The sequence below is a fragment of the Mytilus edulis genome, chromosome 5 (assembly GCF_963676685.1).
Source record: "Mytilus edulis chromosome 5, xbMytEdul2.2, whole genome shotgun sequence".
Classification (NCBI taxonomy): domain Eukaryota; kingdom Metazoa; phylum Mollusca; class Bivalvia; order Mytilida; family Mytilidae; genus Mytilus; species Mytilus edulis.
Window position 1 is genome coordinate 96,087,995 of NC_092348.1, and position 22,158 is coordinate 96,110,152.

The 22,158-nt window shown below is 32.7% G+C and overlaps 2 protein-coding genes across 2 annotated transcripts in view; one reads left to right on the plus strand and one right to left on the minus strand.

The window, feature by feature from the left end:
* The window catches only part of LOC139524868 (2,4-dienoyl-CoA reductase [(3E)-enoyl-CoA-producing], mitochondrial-like), a 20,957-nt gene extending 19,448 nt beyond the window's left edge, over window positions 1–1,509 (minus strand). The window contains exon 1 of the mRNA XM_071319994.1: window positions 1,380–1,509. Within this exon, the coding sequence (XP_071176095.1) occupies window positions 1,380–1,457 (78 nt within the window). The 5' untranslated portion in view covers window positions 1,458–1,509. The remainder of the gene's footprint in view (window positions 1–1,379) is intronic.
* Window positions 1,499–21,851, plus strand: LOC139524869 (bolA-like protein 3). The gene is made up of 4 exons (XM_071319995.1): window positions 1,499–1,611; window positions 5,027–5,165; window positions 5,494–5,582; window positions 21,736–21,851. Exons 1-4 carry the CDS (start codon window positions 1,585–1,587, stop codon window positions 21,796–21,798), a joined length of 318 nt encoding a protein of 105 aa, XP_071176096.1. The 5' UTR covers window positions 1,499–1,584; the 3' UTR covers window positions 21,799–21,851.
* The last annotated feature ends 307 nt before the right edge of the window (window positions 21,852–22,158 follow it).

Genomic DNA, 22,158 nt, shown 5'->3' on the forward strand with positions numbered 1-22,158 from the left:
TGTATTTAATATTTTTTGTTGAATTGCTATTTATTGTTGGTGCTTAACCTAACTTAGTTGTTCCCACATTCAAAGCAGACTTTTTATTGGCATGCTTTGGGCAACTAACGGTAATATTCACAGAGCATCGTCTGTTTTTTTCATCAGCAACAGCCAACCTTCGAGGGGAATCATTGTATCCCAGTTCTGCCAAATTCTCAGGAAGTAAATGCGTGATTTTTTGGCCAATTGTAAAGATCAAAGAGAAAAAACAAAGGAAAATGCCGCCAAATAAGCATGAAAATGTGTGAGTCTCGACCTAAAGACTTGGCAGGTTTGCTGTCTTGGACAATATAATTTTTTTCCCACTTTTCCCGGTCGTATTTTGCATTTTTGGGGGATGATTTTTCAGTCTCGTTATCCCCTCCATCTACCATTTTTTGTTTTGAAACTGATGAAGTTCATAGGGTGTGTGCGACTTGGCAGCCCTGCTGTCCTGGACACTCTTTTTTTTTCCCGCAGCTTTTCCCTATCGTATTTAGCATTTTTTGGGGATGAATTTTCAGCCTCGTTACTCCCTTCATCTACCGTTTTTCGTTTTGAAACTGACGAAGTTCCTGGGGTTCCCGTACTAAAATATTAAGAAATAATTTGTTGCATGGTTTCGTGCTCAAGAGCTTTGCGACAAGATAGGTCAGTACCGATCAATACATCATATCCCCAAATACCGTTAATTGAAAATCTCGGCATAAGCAATGTACAATACCCCAGGCCATGGTATGAGAAATCGATATTTAAAGTACGAGAATTGCAATCAACACATGATACCGGGCCACCGAGAGTTATTTGTTCTGTTTTTAAAATATGTACAACAGGACCTGTACAAACCAGTTCAAATTCTTGGAATCCCTAATGACTTATTAATTGAATCGGATTGGCTAACATAAAATAGTAATGAAGGGATTTTCCACTTTTGAAAACGTCAAGATTTTTTTGTTACTAGTCCGTCGGGCATATCGGGTTACACATTTTAATTGCCCGAGGCATAAATGATCTAGTCCCGGGCGTTGGGCTAGTGGATTTTTTAACCCCTGGGATAGATAAATATGTGTCTATAAAAAAAAAAGTGGATGGTTCTCAGCCACCCACCTAACCTGGTAAACATACAAGGCTCTAGATAGGATGTGTGTTTTTTTTTTGTCAAATTGTTTAAACAAAGGATTTGTATAGTACAATGTCAATGTATATAAGATACTAAGATTTTTTTAAAATTTAGCATACGAAAAGGGTCAAAATCTGGGACAATGAAAGCCCTGTGAATGCTTTAATTATTCATTTTAACGGTAAAAAGAATCTAAAATATAAAATATGTGTCAAAGAGTTAAAATAAACTTTTTCACCTTGCAAACTTTGTTCCATAATACCGAGTCAAGTTTAAAATTTAAACAAAATCTTGCACTTCGACTGGGCGCTGCCATTTTCTACCAAGGATTTCCGAATTAGCCCTGAAACCAGAAAGTGCATTTAGAGTAAAGGGAAGTGGATTGGTTAGTAGGTACCAGTCCGTTAATCAATTCGGAAGATTTGTTTAGAGGTGAACGTGAAATGTTTCGAATATTTCGTCTTACACAGGTAAAAGCCCTGAAAATAGTGAGAGAAACCTATCAGAAACGTTCTCTAAAAAATTAAACCTTGGATAAACCCAGATAAAGTGCTCACGAAGAGGACACAATGTGGTTTCGAACGTTTCATAACGAATTCTAGTCACTTCGACCCCTGTTTAAACATGTTAAATCGGAACCTGGACCAATCGACACTTAGAGGATTTTTCGGCACCTAGTTAAATCGGGATTTGGTTTAATCGCCACCCGGACCTAAGTGGACTTTTCGCACCTAGTCAAATTGGTACCTCGTTTATTTGCCACCTGATTGTTAAATTTATAAAGAAAAATAATATTTTATTCTACAGTATAATCATGATAATCCGATTTTAAAAATATTCTGTTTTCCATATTTTATTAATATTTTCACTCCAATTGTCAACAGATACTTAGGACCCCTTACATGGACCTAAAGACAAACTGACAAATAAAAGAACACAAAATACGAAATAGAAAAAAAACTGAACACGAACCCCACCAAAAACTGAGGGTGATCTCGGGTGTTCCACAAGGGTATATTTAAAACATTTGTAAAAGCAGAGCCTTCTCCACATGTGGCACCTGTCATGTGCAACGTAAATGGGTTTTCTGTGTGTAAACATATTTTTCATTTGTAATCTGTCTCATGACATTATACCCCGCTAGCTCAGCCGGTTACGTTACTGGTAGAGAGGGTTCGGCCTGTGCTTTCGCTCCAGGACTTCTGACAGCATACTGACAATACAACGAAACAGTAAATTCATAAATGACAGGTATAAGAAACCTAAAAATGACCAGTGATGATGATTTGCCAAGCAAAGCATTTGCTCATATAACAAATGACCAAAATTCATAAAACAGTTTCATATTTAATAGACAAAGACAATATAAGTACATAAATATCGCGGTATCTCCATGTGAAATTATCAATTCAGAATTTCAATTCACTTTCGAACTTCCCCTTTTAAACAAATGATGCGGTGAAAAATACCCATTACCAGTTAACCAATTCAAAGAAGCGTTTGGCCTTAGTGCTATCTAATTGAATAAAATAATATGATACTAGAATTTTGAGGTGTCCGTTTACTTAAAATATTGAGAGCTGTACACTAGTCATCCTTAACTAAAATATTATCCAATCAATCAAGTTGTGACGTCAACCTTCCGAGACAAAATAATTATACCACTGGTTCCCACTGACTTTTTTAGACTAGATCATGAACCTCATTATTCTATGACTAGGGAACAAAAATCGATCCGGTAAAAAAACATCACATTTCTCTACCCATTTAATTTTCAATCCAACCAGAGCAATGTCTGAAAACGTTTTTCAATATCATTGACCAGTTGAAGATCCAAAACTAAAACATGCGATAATACAAAGTTCTATTTCAGAGTAAGGCACGAACAATTCCGTAGATTGACGACTGTTACTCCAAAATACCCCTCGGATTAACCATCTGTCTAAATATCGCTATCAAAGTGAACTCCATCTCTTTATAAACCCGAAATCATAAAGTATCTAGCTAGTGTACAATTCCCTTTATTTATTCTGGAACAGAAACGTAATTTGATATTTTTAGAACTGTTTGAATACAAGACGGAAAAGAAATATATCAAATGAGAAGAAATAAATATTTAACATGTTTAAGTCAAACATCAATCTAATTAAAAACCGATCTCTCATCGCTCCTGTTTCTGATATGTCGCGTGGGAGATCTAACGAAACCGGCTTTGAGGTCACATGTGAGTGAACTAAAAGTCATGAATTTATAAAGATATGCAAATGAGTTGACGACCTATTAATAAGCCAATCAAAAAAGTTTATGAATTATTTTGACTGACGATTTCGTCGTAAATAAAATGAGTTACATCCCTTTGCCTTACGTTAAACTTCCAAGATCGTGGAAGACTCAATTTCATTGGTCGAAAAAGACACACCTACGAGGTCACTCACATGTGACCTCAAAGTGGGTTTCGTTAGATCTCCCACGTGACATATCAGAAACAGGAGCGATGAGAGATCGGTTTTTAATTAGATTGGTCAAACATCAAAATACAAAATAAAATGAAATTTAAAGTACAACTTACCAGTACGGAAGTTTTCCCCAATCTAAAGAAATACTGCCCTGATGAGGTTTAAATATTCAAGTCTGGACATTGAGTTTCAAGCACGAGAAAAACGATCCCCGTGAAAAAGTAACCAGACAACTATAGTATATATAGTATCTAAAAATAGAAAAAGGGGAATTTACGATGACCCACAAACGTTACACATGTTGCTAATGTAATTACAATCCCGGTAAATACTAAAATAGTCCTATTGGTAGGTCACATTCGTGAATAGGGAACAAACAATGTCATTGTCAATTTATACAAATAAATCATATTTGATTCTGTTTATTCCATTTAGAACAAATACAGTAATATTTGACATTGTTGTAGTGGAAATATGATTCCAGAATGCTAATTCAAATGCATTAGAAGTATTAATATTTTAAAGGACCTTCTGTTACAATATATTATAGTTAATGAATATTTTGATATTTCTACATGTATTCTCTGATTTCTCTGTGAATTTACCCATTTGATCTTCTTTCATTGAAAACCGCTTTAAAATTCATTAACTTTATCCTTGGTTGCTACATGTATAAGCAATGATAAGTACTTTACAGTTTTGTTAGATGGTTTCCTTGAGGTTCCCATTCTAAGTATAAATATTGGAAAACTACTCTCTAAAAGTTGTTTTCACAAAGACATTGATGGAAGCAGATCAAAAAGCTTGGAAAAGAAAAAAGTCTAAAGCAGGCAGAAGTTTAGTTTAATAAATGTCACGGAACAAAACATTACATCAGATGTTGTTTACCTTTATTTGATTCTCTATATCTACAGTGGCAGATCTAGAAATTTTTATAAGTAGGGGCCCGCTGGCTGCCTAAGAGGGGCCCCGCTCCCGTCACGCTTCAGTGATTCCCTATATAATCAACCAAATTTTGTTCTCCCTAAATCCACCTCTGATCTACATGTATTTATGTTTTAGTTGACAACTATATATATGTAGGTCTTTATGTATTTATGTTTTAGTTGACAACTATATACATTGTATATGTAGGTATTTATGTATTTATGTTTTAGTTGACAACTCTCTCTATCTACATCTATTTATGTTATAGTTGACAACTCTCTTTATCTACCTCTATTTATGTTATAGTTGACAACTCTCTCTATCTACATCTATTTATGTTATAGTTGACAACTCTCTCTATCTACATTTATTTATGTTATAGTTGACAACTATATATATGTAGGTCTTTATGTATTTATGTTTTAGTTGACAACTCTCTCTATCTACATCTATTTATGTTATAGTTGACAACTCTCTCTATCTACATTTATTCATATTATAGTTGACAACTCTATGTAGATCTACACTCAGACATAGATGTACAGAGGCAAGCACTTTAACTGAAGGAGAACAGAAAATTGTTAATGTACTCAAGGAGAAATTTCCCAAGGCTTCAGACATACAAGCTTTAGATATATCAGGTAAAATTTCTTTTCTTTTGTTCTGTCCTTCAGATTTTATACAATATAAAAAAGAAGATGTGGTATGATTGCCAATGAGACAACTGTCCACAAGAGATCAAAATGACACAGACATTAACAACTATAGGTCACCGTACTGCCTTCAACAATGAGCAAAGCCCATACCAGCTGGTCAGGTGTCTATAGTATAGAGGCTATGCAACAATCATTTTGATAAGGCATAACAAAGGTTAAAAAGAAAATGTTATAGAAATTAGTTAAAACTAAATATAAAAAACTCTGTATTACTAGTATGATATCAAATAGTATTTTTTTCCCTATATTTTAGGAGGATGTGGGTCCATGTATAAAGTTTATGTAGAATCAGCAGAATTCTCTGGACAGAGAACATTGAATCAGCACAGAATGGTGAAAGAGGTAATGAATATCTGTTATAGTAACCTTGTATAGCTCTAGTTTGTATCTATCAAAACATTAGTTTGAGGGGTTAATCAGGCGAAACAATAGTAAAATCACAAAAATACTGAACTCTGAGGAAAATTCAAAACAGAAAGTCCCTCAAACACATCAAATGAATCAACAACTGTCATATTCCTGACTTGGTACAGACACTTTCTGAAGTAGGAAATGGTGAATTAAACCTGGTTTTATAGCTAGCTAAACCTCTCACTTGTATGACCATGATGACAGTTGCATAAAATTTCACAATCTCTCGTAGTCTCAAGTCAGGAGCCTCTTATTCAGTAATTGTTGATGTATGATGTACAATGTATTCCAAAATGGATTTTCGTTGATTGTTTGAAATGCTATCAAAACCTTATGCTACTGACTTGATATCTAAATCTTCCAAGGATTTATATCACTACCTTTTTAATACACAAAATATAGTGCATTGATCGTAAAATTCTATACATCTTATCCATGAACTTTTCTAGAAAATTTATCAATGTAATATATGCTCAGATATTCAAGTCACAAAATAATGCTACATCTGTCAAGAAAATTACATAACTTTTGCAAGGTGCAGGAATCTAATACCTCTTCTTAAAATATAAATGATGTCATTGTTAAAGTCATCTTTAATCATTTAAGTTATCTCCCATTGTCCATTATTGTAGTTGAATTAACCACAAAATGTTCTACAACCAATGCTTTATTCACAGTTCAATATTTAATTTTACTTTCAACTGATAAACTAACACAATCTTTACCCTTCTGTGTTTACACTCACTTTGATTAGCATAATTCTGTAGGAAGCCATTGGTTTTTCTTTTGAATTTTGTCCCATTTTGTTATGCATAGGCTTATATAGATTGATGTACTTCATGGGTTATGCTTGGTATTGAAGACCGAAGTGTGTCAGGCCCATAGCCAGGAATTTCCAAGGGGGGGTTATTTGAACTCGACTTAAACAGTCACAATTTGAACAGAATGTTGACTTTGACAGTGCTTATTTGGTTTCAAGGGGGGGGGGGTTTCGGACTGGCTACCGGTATGGGTGTTCTATCTATTCTTATAATTATACCCCCGCTTTAAAAAAGGGGGGGTATACTGTTTTACCTCTGTCAGTCCGTCCGTCCATCAGTCCGTCAGTCAGTCCGTCCCATGAAACTTTCGTCACATTTTTCTCAGGAACTACACATCCACCCTTTCTGTAATTTGGTATCAACATTTATATATGTCAGCCACACCGTGTGATGCGTTTTCAGATTCATCACTTGTCAACTTTCTGTTTACCGAACACTTGTCTGATTTTACACATGATAGCCAAGTTGAAAATTTTCGTCACATTTTTCTCAGGAACTACAATACAAGGATTTCTGAAATTTGGTTTCAGGATTTATATAAGTCAGCTATACCGTGTGATGTGTTTTCAGATTCATCACTCGACAAATTCCTGTTTACCGAACACTTGTATGATTTTACACATGATAGCCAAGTTAAAAATTTTCGTCACATTTTTCTCAGGAACTACAATACAAGGATTTCTGAAATTTGGTTTCAGGATTTATATAAGTCAGCTATACCGTGTGATGCGTTTTCAGATTCATCACTTGACTACTTCCTGTTTACCGAACACTTGTATGATTTTACACATGATAACCAAGTTAAAAATTTTTGTCACATTTTTCTCAGGAACTACAATACAAGGATTTCTGAAATTTGGTTTCAGGATTTTTATAAGTCAGCTATACCGTGTGATGCGTTTTCAGATTCATCACTAGACAACTTCCTGTTTACCGAACACTTGCATATTTTTACACTATTAATATTATCAACTTGCGGCGGGGGTATTATCAGTGAGCAGTAGCTCGCAGTTTCACTTGTTTTTTCTACATATGATTTTGACTAGTTATTTCATTGGTTATCAAATAAAAATGCTGAAGCTATTATGGCGCAAGTCTTAGTGAAACCAGTTTTGGTATTATAATGTAGCAATTTAGTACATTTGCTGAAATAACTTTTATGTCAAGACCATTAAGTACATTCAGACCATTAAGTATATTTACTTGAATTAATTTGTGTAAAAGTTGTTTCTGAAACCAATTTGGGTTATATGTGTGAAACTAGTTTTGATCAAAGTATTTTTGGTACTGTAAATTGTTATTTAGCTCACTTAGATCAATCATTATATATTTAATGTAGGGACATGAAATGTAAAAGCATAACTGTAATCATGGTAATATAATGAAATTGAGGCTAGGTTTTTCCACTTATAATGGAAAACTATTATTTTCTTCAAACAACATAGTAATCATGGCTAAAGTGGGAAAAATTGTCTACCAGGTATCTCTTTTTCATTCATCAATGGAAAAGTTGTCACTTTGAAAATGTGTGAAAATTTGATGGATGTTGATAATCATGATAATTCAATTAAGAAAATTAAATTATAATCTGTTTGTTATTCGATCATGCAAAAAGAATTATAAAAGATACCAAAAAATTGCTTATTCCATATAAATGCATTATTTTTACATTGAAGAATATTACTTTGATAGATTAGAATTTTTTAATTTAATTGCTACAGGTGTTCCGCCGTTGTCCGTCGTCCGTCGTCCGTAAACTTTTACAAAAATCTTCTCCTCTGAAACTACTGGGCCAAATTTAACCAAACATGGCCAAAATCATTATTAGGGTATCTAGTTTAAAAACTGTGTCCGGTGACCTGGCCAACCAACCAAGATGGCCGCCATGGCTAAAAATAGAACATGGGGGTAAAATGCAGTTTTTAGCTTATAACTAAAAAACCAAAGCATTTAGAGCAAATCTGACATGGGGTAAAATTGTTTATCAGGTCAAGATCTATTTGCCCTGATATTTTCAGACGAATCGGACAACCTGTTGTTGGGTTGCTGCCCCTGAATTGGTTATTATAAGGAAATTTTGCAGTTTTTGTTTATTATCTTGAATACTATTATAGATAGAGATAAACTGTAAACAGCAATAATGTTTAGCAAAGTAAGACCTACAAATAAGTCAACATGACCAAAATTGTCAGTCAACCCCTTAAGGAGTTATTGTCCTTATAGTCAATTTTTAACAACTTTTCGTCTTTTTTTATAACTTATACAAAAATCTTCTTCTCTGAAACTACTTGGCCAAATTTAACTAAACTTGGCCACAATTATCATTGTGGTATATAGTTTAAAAAATGTGTCCTATGACCCCACCTACCAAACAAAATGGCCGACATGGCTAAAATTAGAACATAGTGGTAAAATGCAGTTTTTATACGACCGCAAACATTTTTCGTCGTATATTGCTATCACGTTGGCGTCGTCGTCTTGCGTCGTCATTGTCCAAATACTTTTAGTTTTCGCACTCTAACTTTGGTAAAAGTGAATAGAAATCTATGAAATTTTAACACAAGGTTTATGACCATAAAAGTAAGGTTGGGATTCATTTTGGGAGTTTTGGTCCCAACATTTTAGGAATTAGGGGCCAAAAAGGGCCCAAATAAGCATTTTCTTGGTTTTCGCACTATAACTTAAGTTTAAGTAAATAAAAATCTATGAAATTTTGACACAAGGTTTATGACCACAAAAGGAAGGTTGGGATTGATTTTGGTTGTTTTGGTTTAACAGTTTAGGAATGAATTAGGGGCCAAAAAAGGGCCCAAATAAGCATTATTCTTGCATTGGTTTTCACACAATAACTTTAGTATAAGTAAAGAGAAAGCAATGAAAATATAACACAAGGTTTATGACCACAAAAGGAAGGTTGGGATTGATTTTGGGAGTTGAGGTCCCAACAGTTTAGGAATAAGGGGCCAAAAAGGGGCCCAAGTAAGCATTATTCTTGGTTTTCGCACCATAACTTTAGTATTAGTAAATAGAAATCAATGAAATTGTAAACACAAGGTTTGTGACCATATAAGGAAGGTTGGGTTTGATTTTGGAAGTTTTGGTCCCAACAGTTTAGGAATAAGGGGCCCAAAGGGTCCAAAATTGAACTTTGTTTGATTTCATCAACAATTTAATAATTGGGGTTCTTTGATTTGCCAAATCTAACTGTGTATGTAGATTCTTAATTTTTATACGACCGCAAAATTTGAAAAAAATTTCGTCGTATATTGCTATCACGTTGGGGTCGTCGCCTGCGTCGTCGTCGTCGTCCGAATACTTTTAGTTTTCGCACTCTAACTTTAGTAAAAGTGAATGGAAATCTATGAAATTTTAACACAAGGTTTATGACCACAAAAGAACGGTTGGGATTGATTTTGGGAGTTTTGGTTTCAACAGTTTAGGAATTAGGGGCCAAAAAAGGGCCCAAATAAGCATTATTCTTGGTTTTCGCACCATAACGTTAGTATAAGTAAATAGAAATCTATGAAATTTAAACACAAGGTTTATGACCATAAAAGGAAGGTTGGCATTGATTTTGGGAGTTTTGGTCCCAACAGAATAAGGGGCCCAAAGGGTCCAAAATTAAACTTTGTTTGATTTCATCAAAATTGAATAATTGGGGCTCTTTGATATGCCGAATCTAACTGTCATGACTGTGTATGTAGATTCTTAACTTTTGGTCCCGTGTTCAAATTGGTCTACATTAAGGTCCAAAGGGTCCAAAATTAAACTTAGTTTGATTTTGACAAAAAATGAATCAGTTAGGTTCTTTGATATGCTGAATCTAAAAATGTACTTAGATTCTTGATTATTGGCCCAGTTTTCAAGTTGGTCCAAATCGGGGTCCAAAATTAAACTTTGTTTGATTTCATCAAAAATTGAATAAATGGGGTTCTTTGATATACCAAATCTAACTGTGTATGTAGATTCTTCATTTTTGGTCCTGTTTTCAAATTGGTCTACACTAAAGTCCAAAGGGTCCAAAATTAAACTTAGTCTGATTTTAACAAAAATTGAAATCTTTGGGTTCTTTGATATGCTGAATCCAAAAATGTACTTAGATTTTTTTATTATGGGCCCAGTTTTCAAGTTGGTCCAAATCAGGATCTAAAATTATTATATTAAGTATTGTGCAATAGCAAGTCTTTTCAATTGCACAGTATTGCGCAATGGCAAGAAATATCTAATTGCACAATATTGTGAAATAGCAAATTTTTTTTTTATTAGAGTTATCTTTCTTTGTCCAGAATAGTAAGCAAAAAATATCTAATTGCAAAATATTGTGCAATAGCAAGATTTTTTTTTAATTGGAGTTATCTTTCTTTGTCCAGAATCAACTTAAATCTTTTTTTTTTTTTTTTAACTACATAATAATTTTATTCATCAAATATTGCTTGTTACATAAACCATCAAGATTCCAAGCTTCTCTTGACGTACCCTGTTACAATCCACTGACTACCCAGGGAATAGTCAGCTGATTAAATTATTTGACATACATTTTTTACAAATCTCTATATTAACAATTTAAAAATATTATTCATTGACTATGTGTCTTTTTATTGAAAGTAACATTGGACTTATTGCCTTATGTCCATTAAGATTGGTATCTACTCTCTTTGTGTATTCGTTAATAAACATTCTGAATACGTCTATGTTTTTTGTTTTCTGTTCAGATACATAATACGACTTGTATATTGAAAAACTAATAATTGTAATCAAAAAATTTATCGGGTAATACTTGCTGTCTGTAATTTTGTATCCAAATATCATGTGTTGTAATTTTATTGAAAAATGTAAATTACTCTTTTTTAAAAGTTCGTTAAATTGTTGCCAAAATCTTGTTAAATAAGAGCAATTGAAAAAATAATGAGCATAGTCTTCTTCTAAGTTACAAAAATTGCAAAGACTGTTATTAGCTATTTTCCATTGTAATAAATGCTTTTTTGTTGGTACAATAAACTGTAGTAGTTTCCATCTGTATATTTTTAATTTATTTTCAGTTAAGTATTTGAAAATAAAGTTATATAATGAATTCATATTTGATTCTTCTTGCAATGGTAAAATATTGAGCCATCTGTTTATCCCTATTGACGTTTCTTTTTTACTATTCACTAGAGAGTCATATAACATTTTATTTGAAAAAAATGTAGTCTCAAAATAACGATCTTTCCATATGATCTTATTTCTCTGGATATTTACTTTACTTTGGACAGAATTTTCTTGTTTAACTATGTCAATCCAATTTTGTGGAATGGATTGTTTCAATTTATGAAATTCAGCAATCCAGTTTACTTTACACTTTAATTTGTTCAAAATATAATTTTCTGATAGTGACATAGTGTCATCTAGAATGTCATTCAAGTATATTATATCACTTTTAATCCAGTTTTCAAATATAATTGGTTTCTTATGAAATGCAATAAATTTATTTCCCCAAATTGTTTGTTTTCTTATACCAGCATATGTCACTGCTTGTTTTGTTTGCCCACCCCCAGTCAAAATCCAGGACTTTATTACTTCTCTATAAAATTCTGGAACACGTTTAAAATATTCTAAATGTTTTATATCATTTAAATTCATATTAAATATAACTAAAATATTATTAGACACTTTTAAATATTTAAAAGGTATTAGCTTCCAGTTGGAAAATTTACCATTAACTAGTCTATATACCCATGATGCTTTAAGCGCTATAAAATAACTTTTAAAATCGACCATTTGTAGGCCTCCTTTTTCATAAGGAAGTGTTATCAGGTTTCTTTTTACTTTGTCTGGCTTCCCATCCCAAATATATTTAAAGCTTCTTGTTTCTATTTCTTTAAGATAGTTTTCAGGTGTTAAGCAGACACTTCCCAAAAACGTAAATAACGGCAAAATTAATGCTTTAATAATTAGTATTTTCCCTAAAATTGAAAGATTCCTTTTTTCCCATGTCTTGAATAATTTCATCATTTTCTCTATTTTACAATTCCAATTTAATTTTTCGCATTCATCTTTATCATGTCCAAAAAACACCCCTAATGCTTTAATGGGTTTATCTCCCCAATTAATCCCCGCAATTTTATCTTTACATGATTTCAATTTCCCGATCCACAATCCTTCTGTTTTATTTCTATTTACCAATAGTCCTGAAAATGAGCCAAAAATTTCGATTATATTCATTGCAGATATTACATCGTTTTTATCTTTACAAAATAATGTTGTGTCATCTGCTAGTTGTGAAATTTTAATGCTGTGACTTTTCCCATCTAACTTAATAGTGATTCCTTTTACTTCGTTGCTGTTCCTTAACTTAAGAGCCATAATTTCAACAGCCAAAACAAACAATAATGCTGATAAAGGACAGCCTTGTCGGATTCCCCGTGAATTTTTGAAAATTTCTGATACCCACCCATTGTTCATAACATATGTTTGAACATCTGTATACATAGTTTTAACCCACTTAATGAATGATTCATTAAACCCAAAATGTTTTAAAGTTCCAAGCATAAAATCCCATTCTAAAGAATCAAATGCCTTTGTAAAATCCACAAAAACAAGTGCTCCCTCTATTTTGTATGTTTCTGAGTAGTCTATTACATCTTGGATTTGCCTCAGATTAAACCCAATGAATCTATTTTTAACATAACCGGTTTGATCCTCATTTATAATTTTTGGAAGTACCTTTTTTAAACGTTGCGCAAGAACATATGACAAAATTTTAAAATCTATATTAAGAAGTGATATTGGACGATAGTTTTCTAAAAGTAATGGATCCCCCTTTTTAAATATCAAAGTTAATATACTAGTACGTTGTGAATATGAAAGACTGTTTCTGTCGTATCCAGTATTTAATACATTTACCAATAGTGATTTAAGTTTATTCCAAAAACATCTATAAAATTCTACCGTAAGTCCATCAAGACCTGGAGATTTATTTAATTTCATTTTAAAGATACCATATGTGCATTCCTCTACTGTAATCTTCCCATCGCATATTAGTTTGTCATTTTCATCAACGGTACATTCTAATTTTGTATCGGTGATATATTTTTCTGTTAAATCTTTATTTAAAGTCATAAGAAACCTCAAATCAAAAAAAAATAATGCATATGATTTTTATAACTCAATGGATAGTTTTCATTATAAAACTTATGTACATATACTTTTTTCTGAAGAAAATTCTTTAATTTATTCATATTTAGAAGAAGTTTACTTTATTTGAATAGCTTCCTTCCAGCAAGCTATTCCCCCGACATATTTTCCGTATGCAAGGTGACCTCAGTGTGACCCATCTCGTAAAAATCCGGTGACCACAATACGCATGGATGTCCTTAAAATAAACTATTATCTGAATTTACATGTTAAACACGTGCTCAATTTCCATGCTTTTTTGTTTATTTTTCGTCAATTGTTGACAAACAGGTGACAATCGTTAAACTTCGGCTTCAAAACACGAACTTGAATTACCTGCCATATTTTCACAACAACACTGACCGATTGAGAAAAAAAATTGACAATTATACGAAATTTACACGAAAAAAATGATAAATTCGAGCACAGAAGACGAAGTTTAGGATGTTTGTATGCATTAGTTCAAGAATTGGAAGAACATTATTTTTCACCGGTCACTCGTTTCTTATGACTTTAAACCTTTTTTGTTATACAAGTTTTCATAATAATCTTTTATTTTGTTTAAAAGTTTCTCTTGATCCGAAATTATTTCCCCATTATCTCCCATTAGCTTACTTATAGATTTTTTAACTTGTCTTTTTTTTTCTAACCCAAGGAAGTAAGAATTATTTTTTTCACCAAACTCTACCCATTTTTCCCTAGATCTCACTTGAGCTCCCTTCGCTTTTTCTTCATATATCTTATTTAGCTCTTCTTCAATACCATTAATTTCTTTTTCTATATTATCGTCATCTATATTTATCTCATCTCTTAATTTTATTATTTCTTCTAATTCTTTTTCCAGAGTATATCTCCGTCCCTTGGTTAACTTAGCTTTATTTTTACAATAGTTTGTGGTTACTTCCCTTACCGCGATTTTAAACCCATCCCATAATAGCCTACAATCTAATGATTCCTTTTCAAAATTATATTTATCAATCAAAGTATTAATCAGTTCTTGGTAATCTTTATCTTGCAAAATTGAATTGTTAATTTTCCAATACCCATTGCCCCTTTCTGACACCCCTGGCTTAAATTTTAGAAATACGCTTTGGTGGTCAGTAGACCGAATAACAGCTGGTTTGATTTTACAAAATTCTACCAGTGGTAAAAAATCTGACCCAATAAAAATCATGTCAATTCGACTAGCTTGTGACTTATCTCTTCTTCTCCACGTGAATTGCTGTTTATTTTCATGTAAGTTTCTCCATATATCTGTTAGTTTGTTAGATTTAATCAAGTTTTTTAAACCATGTACAGGTTGAGTAAATTTACATGGACGTATAGATTTTCTATCAATTGGTTTTATTGTCTCGTTAAAATCGCCCCCAAGTATTGCTATTCCTAGACCGTGTTCCTTTAAATTATCGCTGACTTTTTTAAAGAAAGAATTTCGTGATGTTTTACAGTTAGGTGCATATACATTAATAAATGTAAAAATTGAGTTATTCATTTGCACATTGATAAGCACCAATCTTCCGTCCCTATCAATAAATTTATTAATTAGTTCGTAGCTTAATGATTTTTTAATTAATATAGCTACACCCCTACTAGCCGTAGTACCATGACTACAAAACGACTCATATGCTGTTTTATTATTTATATCCCTTTCGATAATTTCATCAAAATGTGTTTCTTGCAAAAAACTTATGACACTTTTTTGAGCGGTAACCCATTCTATTACTCTATTTCTTTTTTCTCTTGAATTAATTCCGTTTACGTTGAGACTACATAGATTAACTGTATTTGTAAATGTCATAGTTAATAGTATATAAATTATGCTTAAGTTTCAACATACTATACAAATTTACAACAGTTACAATTTTATAACACTCAGAAATATTTAATACAGTTACATCAATCGAAACACAATTAAAATACATATTCATTATTTCAGTCAATAATGCATAGTTGTTACACATATCTATCATGTCTATACAACCTACAAAATAATTACCTTTCACCTGGTGTGACCTTAAGCCAATTGTTCCGCTATTACACCTCGTGAAAGTAATGTGTATTTTAAACGCATTGTAAATATTTGGATAGTTTGATAGTGTAGGAATTACCGCATGGTAAACGTAATTAAATAATTTAGAATTCGATGTCTGTGTTTGAAAGGAAAATACTATCATGTAAATATGTATCAAATTAACAGCATGAACTTGACACGATTGAAAGGTGGACAATTTAATGCCGTTCATGTTTTTACGATTATAAAGTGTAGAACCAGAAACACAGCATATAACATGTTTCGAAATATTCTCAATCGTAGGATTTACGCTACTTGCAATGTTTTTCAATTCAATACAATGGAAATGGTTCGGTGCTTTTTTGTATACATGTGCACTTGATATATATTTTGTGCATTTTTTATCGGATTGAAAAGTAAATTGTTGTGGACAAATATAAGTGCATACTGCCGGACTATATACGTACTCTACAGGTAAGTAGTTATTTTTCTCTATCGTATTACTTGTATATATTTTATTGATTTGTAGGTATCTCATCAGTAATGTAAGGTTCAGAATGAAAAGTTTCTTGTTTTGTTCACCGTAAACTGATAGTGTGAATCGTGTTACTATAAATAGCATAGGTAAAAACCTAATTCCTATGTTTATAATGTAAACATTGAACAGCTGATGTATGATTACATGTATCATAATAGTTAAACAACATTTACACACTACATTTGACATTTTCACATTTTGGTTACATGTTTCACATTTTAGTACAACTTCACATTTGAAAAATACTTCTCCATAGCAACTTTTAACTCTTTTAAAGAGCTTTAAACTTTTACATATTTTTATTATTTTTTTAAATGATATCAAATTAAGATAAAATTTCAGCAAAACAAAAATAAAACTGAAACTGATTAAGCAAAAGTTACAATTTATGTTTTGTCTATTTGATTGGTAAACTCTTGAAATGAGCTGTAATTTATTTGTCATTTTTGTCATTTTTTTTTTAGTTAATTTGTATGATAAAACTATTGTACAATCATTGTCATTGTTTTGTGATTTCTATACATTTGAATTATCCTTTACTCTTTTTAGTTCCAATATTTCCACTAGTTTTGTCATGCAAAGCTTCTGTAGGTGTTGGAGGTGATCTGTCACTTGCATTTACTATTCTCCTATGTGGTGTTTTAACAAATCTATCAATTGGAGGTTGTGCTTTGTCTACATTGTCACTATTTCCATCTTTATTTCTTTTTGGTGCAACTGTCTTGCTAGTAGATGCTTTGATGTTATTGGGTTTTTTTCCAGATTGTTTTTTAGCAGGTGGTATTGTAGGAACTTCTAATTCAGTGTGATCTACATTTTCATCCTGATCTGTGTTGTCAACAGATGCTATATTGTCATTCTCAGGTTGCTGTCTAGATTCATCATGGTCATGTTCATCAACAGTCTGAAAATTTTGTGGACAGTCTAACATTTTGTGACCACTTTCCTTACATGTTTTGCACACCCAGTCATTGGGACATTGGAATAACATATGGCCAGGTTTAAGGCATTTGTGACATGTTCTCTCTTCTCTTTCACTATTGTTGTTATTTTGGAATTCTGGTTGACCAGCATGGAAAATTCTCCCAAAATATCTTCCAATAGGCAGATTTCTGGGGATTGGTTTGTCTAGAGTCTTGCTAATAACAAGCCTATCTCCTGTTTCACAAGCTGTCATTCTACCATCTACTCTTAGATACTCTCGAAATAAACCTTGTATTTCACAGCCTTGAAGGGTTAGGGCTCGGTGTATTTGCCCATCATCCGCAGAAAGGGGGATGTTTTTCACCTTTATGCGTATTGTGTCTTTTTGTAGCGTTGATGGGTTGTGAGGGTTTTGTGAGTGAAGGGGTACTTGCCTGCCACGTAAGTTTAACCCCTGTACCAACAAAGACAGTCTGTCACCCTCATTGTCCATATAAATTCGCCACATCTCTCTGATTCTCTGTATTCCCTTTATACACTGTTTAGGGACTTTGGCACTAATAGATTTGAAGATTTCAACATTAGTTAGCCATTGCGCCCGAGGAGGTTTTTCCGAGCCATGCACATCTTGATCTTTTAGAAAAATTGGCTTAACAAGATCACTAGGGTCACTTGATTCCTTTGGTTTACTATATTGACTGATGTTTTCAATGTTAGTTTGTTCGGATAGTGTGTTAACTTGACTTAAGTGTGTATCTGAAATTACTTCGGCGTAGGTCGCCATTTTTTCTGTGTTTACATCTTGATGAGCTGTCGATTCTTTGTTATCAATAAACGGTTCTATACCTTGTAGACCTTCTAAAAGCCTCAGAAAGCGATCCTGGGTCATTTTCTTACACAATGCTTCCACTTCTGCATTCATTTTAGGTTTCGAAACAACGATTTTTATCACTTTTTGACGGAGTATTGTGCGATACGTCTTGACATATCAGGGGACAGCACAACTTAAATCTTTGTTATATACAATATACAATGTATATTCACTTTTTACTACCAACTGATAAATTAAAATAATCTTTACCATTCAGTGATAACAAGCAGTTTTTTTACATCTTAATATTTTATGATGTATTTAAATGAGTAGTTATTGTTGCAAACTCCATTAGAAATTTTAATTGAGATTAGTTTTGGAATAAGGGAAAGGGGGATGTGATTAAAAAAATTGGGTTCAATTTTTCTCATTTGAAGTTTCATAAATAAAAAAGAAAATTTCTTCAAACATTTTTTTGAGAGGATTAATATTCAACAGCATAGTGAATTGCTCTATTAAAGAGAAAACAAAAATTTTAAGTTCATTAGAACACATTCATTCTGTGTCAGAAACCTATGCTGTGTCAACTATTTAATCACAATCCAAATTTAGAGCTGAATCCAGCTTGAATGTTGTGTCCATACTTGCCCCAACCCTTCAGGGTTCAACCTCTGCGGTCGTATAAAGCTACGCCCTGCGGAGCATCTGGTTGGTCCTGTTTTCAAATTGGTCTACATTAAGGTCCAAAGGGTCCAAAATTAAACTAAGTTTGATTTTAACAAAAATTGAATACTTGGGCTTTTTTGATATGCTGAATCTAAACATGTTGGTTGCGGGAATTTCTCGCTACATTGAAGACCTGTTGGTGACCCTCTGCTGTTGTTTTTTATTTGGTCGGGTTGTTGTCTCTTTGACACATTCCCCATTTCCATTCTCAATTTTATGTACTTAGATTTTTGATTATGGGCCCAGTTTTCAAGTTGGTTCAAATCAGGATCCAAAATTATTATATAAAGTATTGTGCAATTGCAAGAAATTTTCAATTGCACAGTATTCAGCAATAGCAAGAAATCTTCAATTGCACAGTATTGTGCAATAACAAGAAATTTTCAATTGCACAGTATTGCGCAATAGCAAGAAATCTTCAATTGCACAGTATTGTGCAATAGCAAATATTTTCAATTGCACAGTATTGTGCAATAACAAGAAATATCAATATTGTGCAATAGCATGAAATTTTCAATTGGAGTTATCTTTCTTTGTCCAGAATAGTAGTTGAATCAACTTAAATTATTGTTTTATACAATATACAATGTATATTCACTTTTACTACCAACTGATAAATTAAAACAATCTTTACCATTCAGTGATAACATTAACAAGCCCTTTATTTTACATTTTAATATTTTATGATGATGTATTTAAATGAGTAGTTATTGTTGCAAACTCCATTAGAAATTGAATTGAGATCAGTTTTAGAAAAAGGGAAAGAGGGATGTGAAAAAAAGGAGGGGGTAAATTTTTCTCATTTCAGATTTCATAAATAAATAGAAAATTTCTTCAAACATTTTTTTGAGAGGATGAATATTCAACAGCATAGTGAATTGCTCAAAGGCAAAAAAAATATTTTAAGTTCATTAGACCACATTCATTCTGTGTCAGAAATCTATGCTGTGTCAACTATTTCATCACAATCCAAATTTAGAGCTGAATCCAGCTTGAATGTTGTGTCCATACTTGCCCCAACCATTCAGGGTTCAACCTCTGCGGTCGTATAAAGCTGCGCCCTGCGGAGCATCTGGTTGCTTTATATCTTTGAAACTAAGACATTTAGGGCAAATCTTTCAAGATTTAAATGTCCACCAGAAAAAGATCTATCCCCTCACAAATTTTCAGATGAATCTGACAACCCGTTGTTGGGTTGCTGCCCTAAAATTGGTAATTTTAAGGAAAATTTGCAGTTTTTGGGTATTATCTTAAATACTATTATAGATAGAGATTAAAAACCAATTCTTCAGAGAACAATTGAAGGTCTTTCCACCTCGATAATAAGAATGAAATTTAAAAAACGATGTTAGATGTAATTTGGTTCTTCGAATTGATATAAAAAAATAAGATTAATAGGTATATGCAGAAGACTTAATTGTTTTAGTATGAACAGAAAATAATTTTTAGCAAAGGTCAAATTCTAGAACGTCAAATTGACCTTTGACCTTGACCTCAATTTCAAGGTCATAGGTCAGTGATCTCAAATCAAAAGACCCCAGGTCAATCATTTGTATGGTTGTGGAGAAATACTGATTTCAAATACATAAGGGGAGAAAACTCCTATAAGGGTTAACCAAAACACTTCGACTGAAATAGGTTGAAGTTGTGCCTTTTTGTAAACAGTAATTTGGCAAACAAATCATATCATTAACTGTAACAGTTTCGTTTGAATAACAATAACAAGCAAAATTCAAAATTTATAACATGACCTTGACCATCGACCTTGATCTCAATTTCAAGGTCATAGGTCAGTGAACTCATAACGGAAGACCGGAGGTCAATCACTTGTATGGTTGTGGAGAAATACTGATTTGAAATACATAAGGGGAGAAAACTCCTATAAGGGTTAACCAAAACACTTTGACTGAAATAGGTTGAAGTTGCGCCTTATTGTAAACAGTTATTTGGCAAACACATCATATCATTTACTGTCACAGTTTTCTGTGGAATAACGATAACAAACAAAATTCAAAATTTAGAACATGACCTTGACCTTTGAGCTTGACCTCAATTTCCTTCAAATGGACCAAGGATTTCATATCAAAAGACTGTAGGCCTCTACGACTTATAACGTATGAATTTATCCAACAATCGCCTTTCTTAAATTTTCAAAGGAAATAACTCCCATAAGATGTCTTCCGATCACTCAAGTCAAAATACACCAAATTATTCTCAAGAGTAGACGAACAATTTGGTGAAAACAGTTTGCTAAAATCTTTTACGGTTTTAGAGATATAGCGATAACAAGAAAAAAGGGACGTGGGGAGATAACTCCTATAAGAATAAGTGTTCGGTCACACAGGGTGAGTTTTGAAACCTCCATTACTGTACAACATCATTGGCCAAAAAATCCATTCGATATGTTGTCAGACAAAAAAGCATCTCAGACGGCAGAAGAAAAAAAAAAAAAAAAAAAAAAAAATAATCAGAAGAAAAACAAAAGGTCTTTCCACGAAAAGTGGAAAGACCTAATAAACTGTAGACAGCAATAATGTTCAGCAAAGTAAGATCTACAAATAAGTCAACATGATTAAAATTGTTAGAGGACCCCTTAAGAAGTTATTGCCCTTTATAGTCAATATTGAACAACTTTTCATCATTTTTGTAACTTGTACAAAAATCTTCTTTTCTAAAACTATGGGCCAATTTAACCAAACTTGGCCACAATCATTACTAGGGTATCTATTTAAAAAAAAGTGTCTAATGCCCCGCCTACCAAACAAGACAGCCGACATCAGTAAATACAGTAACAGGTGAGCGACACAGGCTCTTGAGAGCCTCTAGTTATGCATCCCAATAAGAAAACAATTTATTTTTCTTTTTTTAATTGCAATTTTAGAAACAATAAAATCGGCAAAGGGTTTGCAAATAGGTTCCAATACATTTGGATTACGTGAAAAGTATATTGTAACAGCCATCATTATGTATATCTCTGAGTCTGCGCTAAGTATAGATATATCGATAATTTTATCACAGTGTTGTTTACAAAGCAAAAGAAGCACGTCATATTAGGATCTACTGAAATATTTAAGATAGTAATAAAATCTTTTGTTTTACAGGCACTAAAAGAAGAAATAAAAGATATGCATGGGTTAAATGTGGTGACAAGAGTACCCAGCTGACATGGACCTTGATTTATCATGCTTCAGAGATTTATATTAATCCATGAATCAAACAAACACATGGAATTGTCCTATTTACTATGTATATATGGCAATTCAAAAGTATTTTGAGAACACCAGCAAAACTAACAAATGTTTATGGATGCTGTTTTTCATTTTTGATTTTATTGTCGAGCCTGCAACTTTTGTTGCAGAAAGCTCGACATAGGGATAGTGATCCGGCGGCGGCGGCGTTAGCTAACTTCTTAAAAGCTTTATATTTTAGAAGGTAGAAGACCTGGATGCTTCATACTTTGTATATAGATGCCTCATGTTATGAACTTTCCGTCAGTCACATGTCCAATGTCCTTGACCTCATTT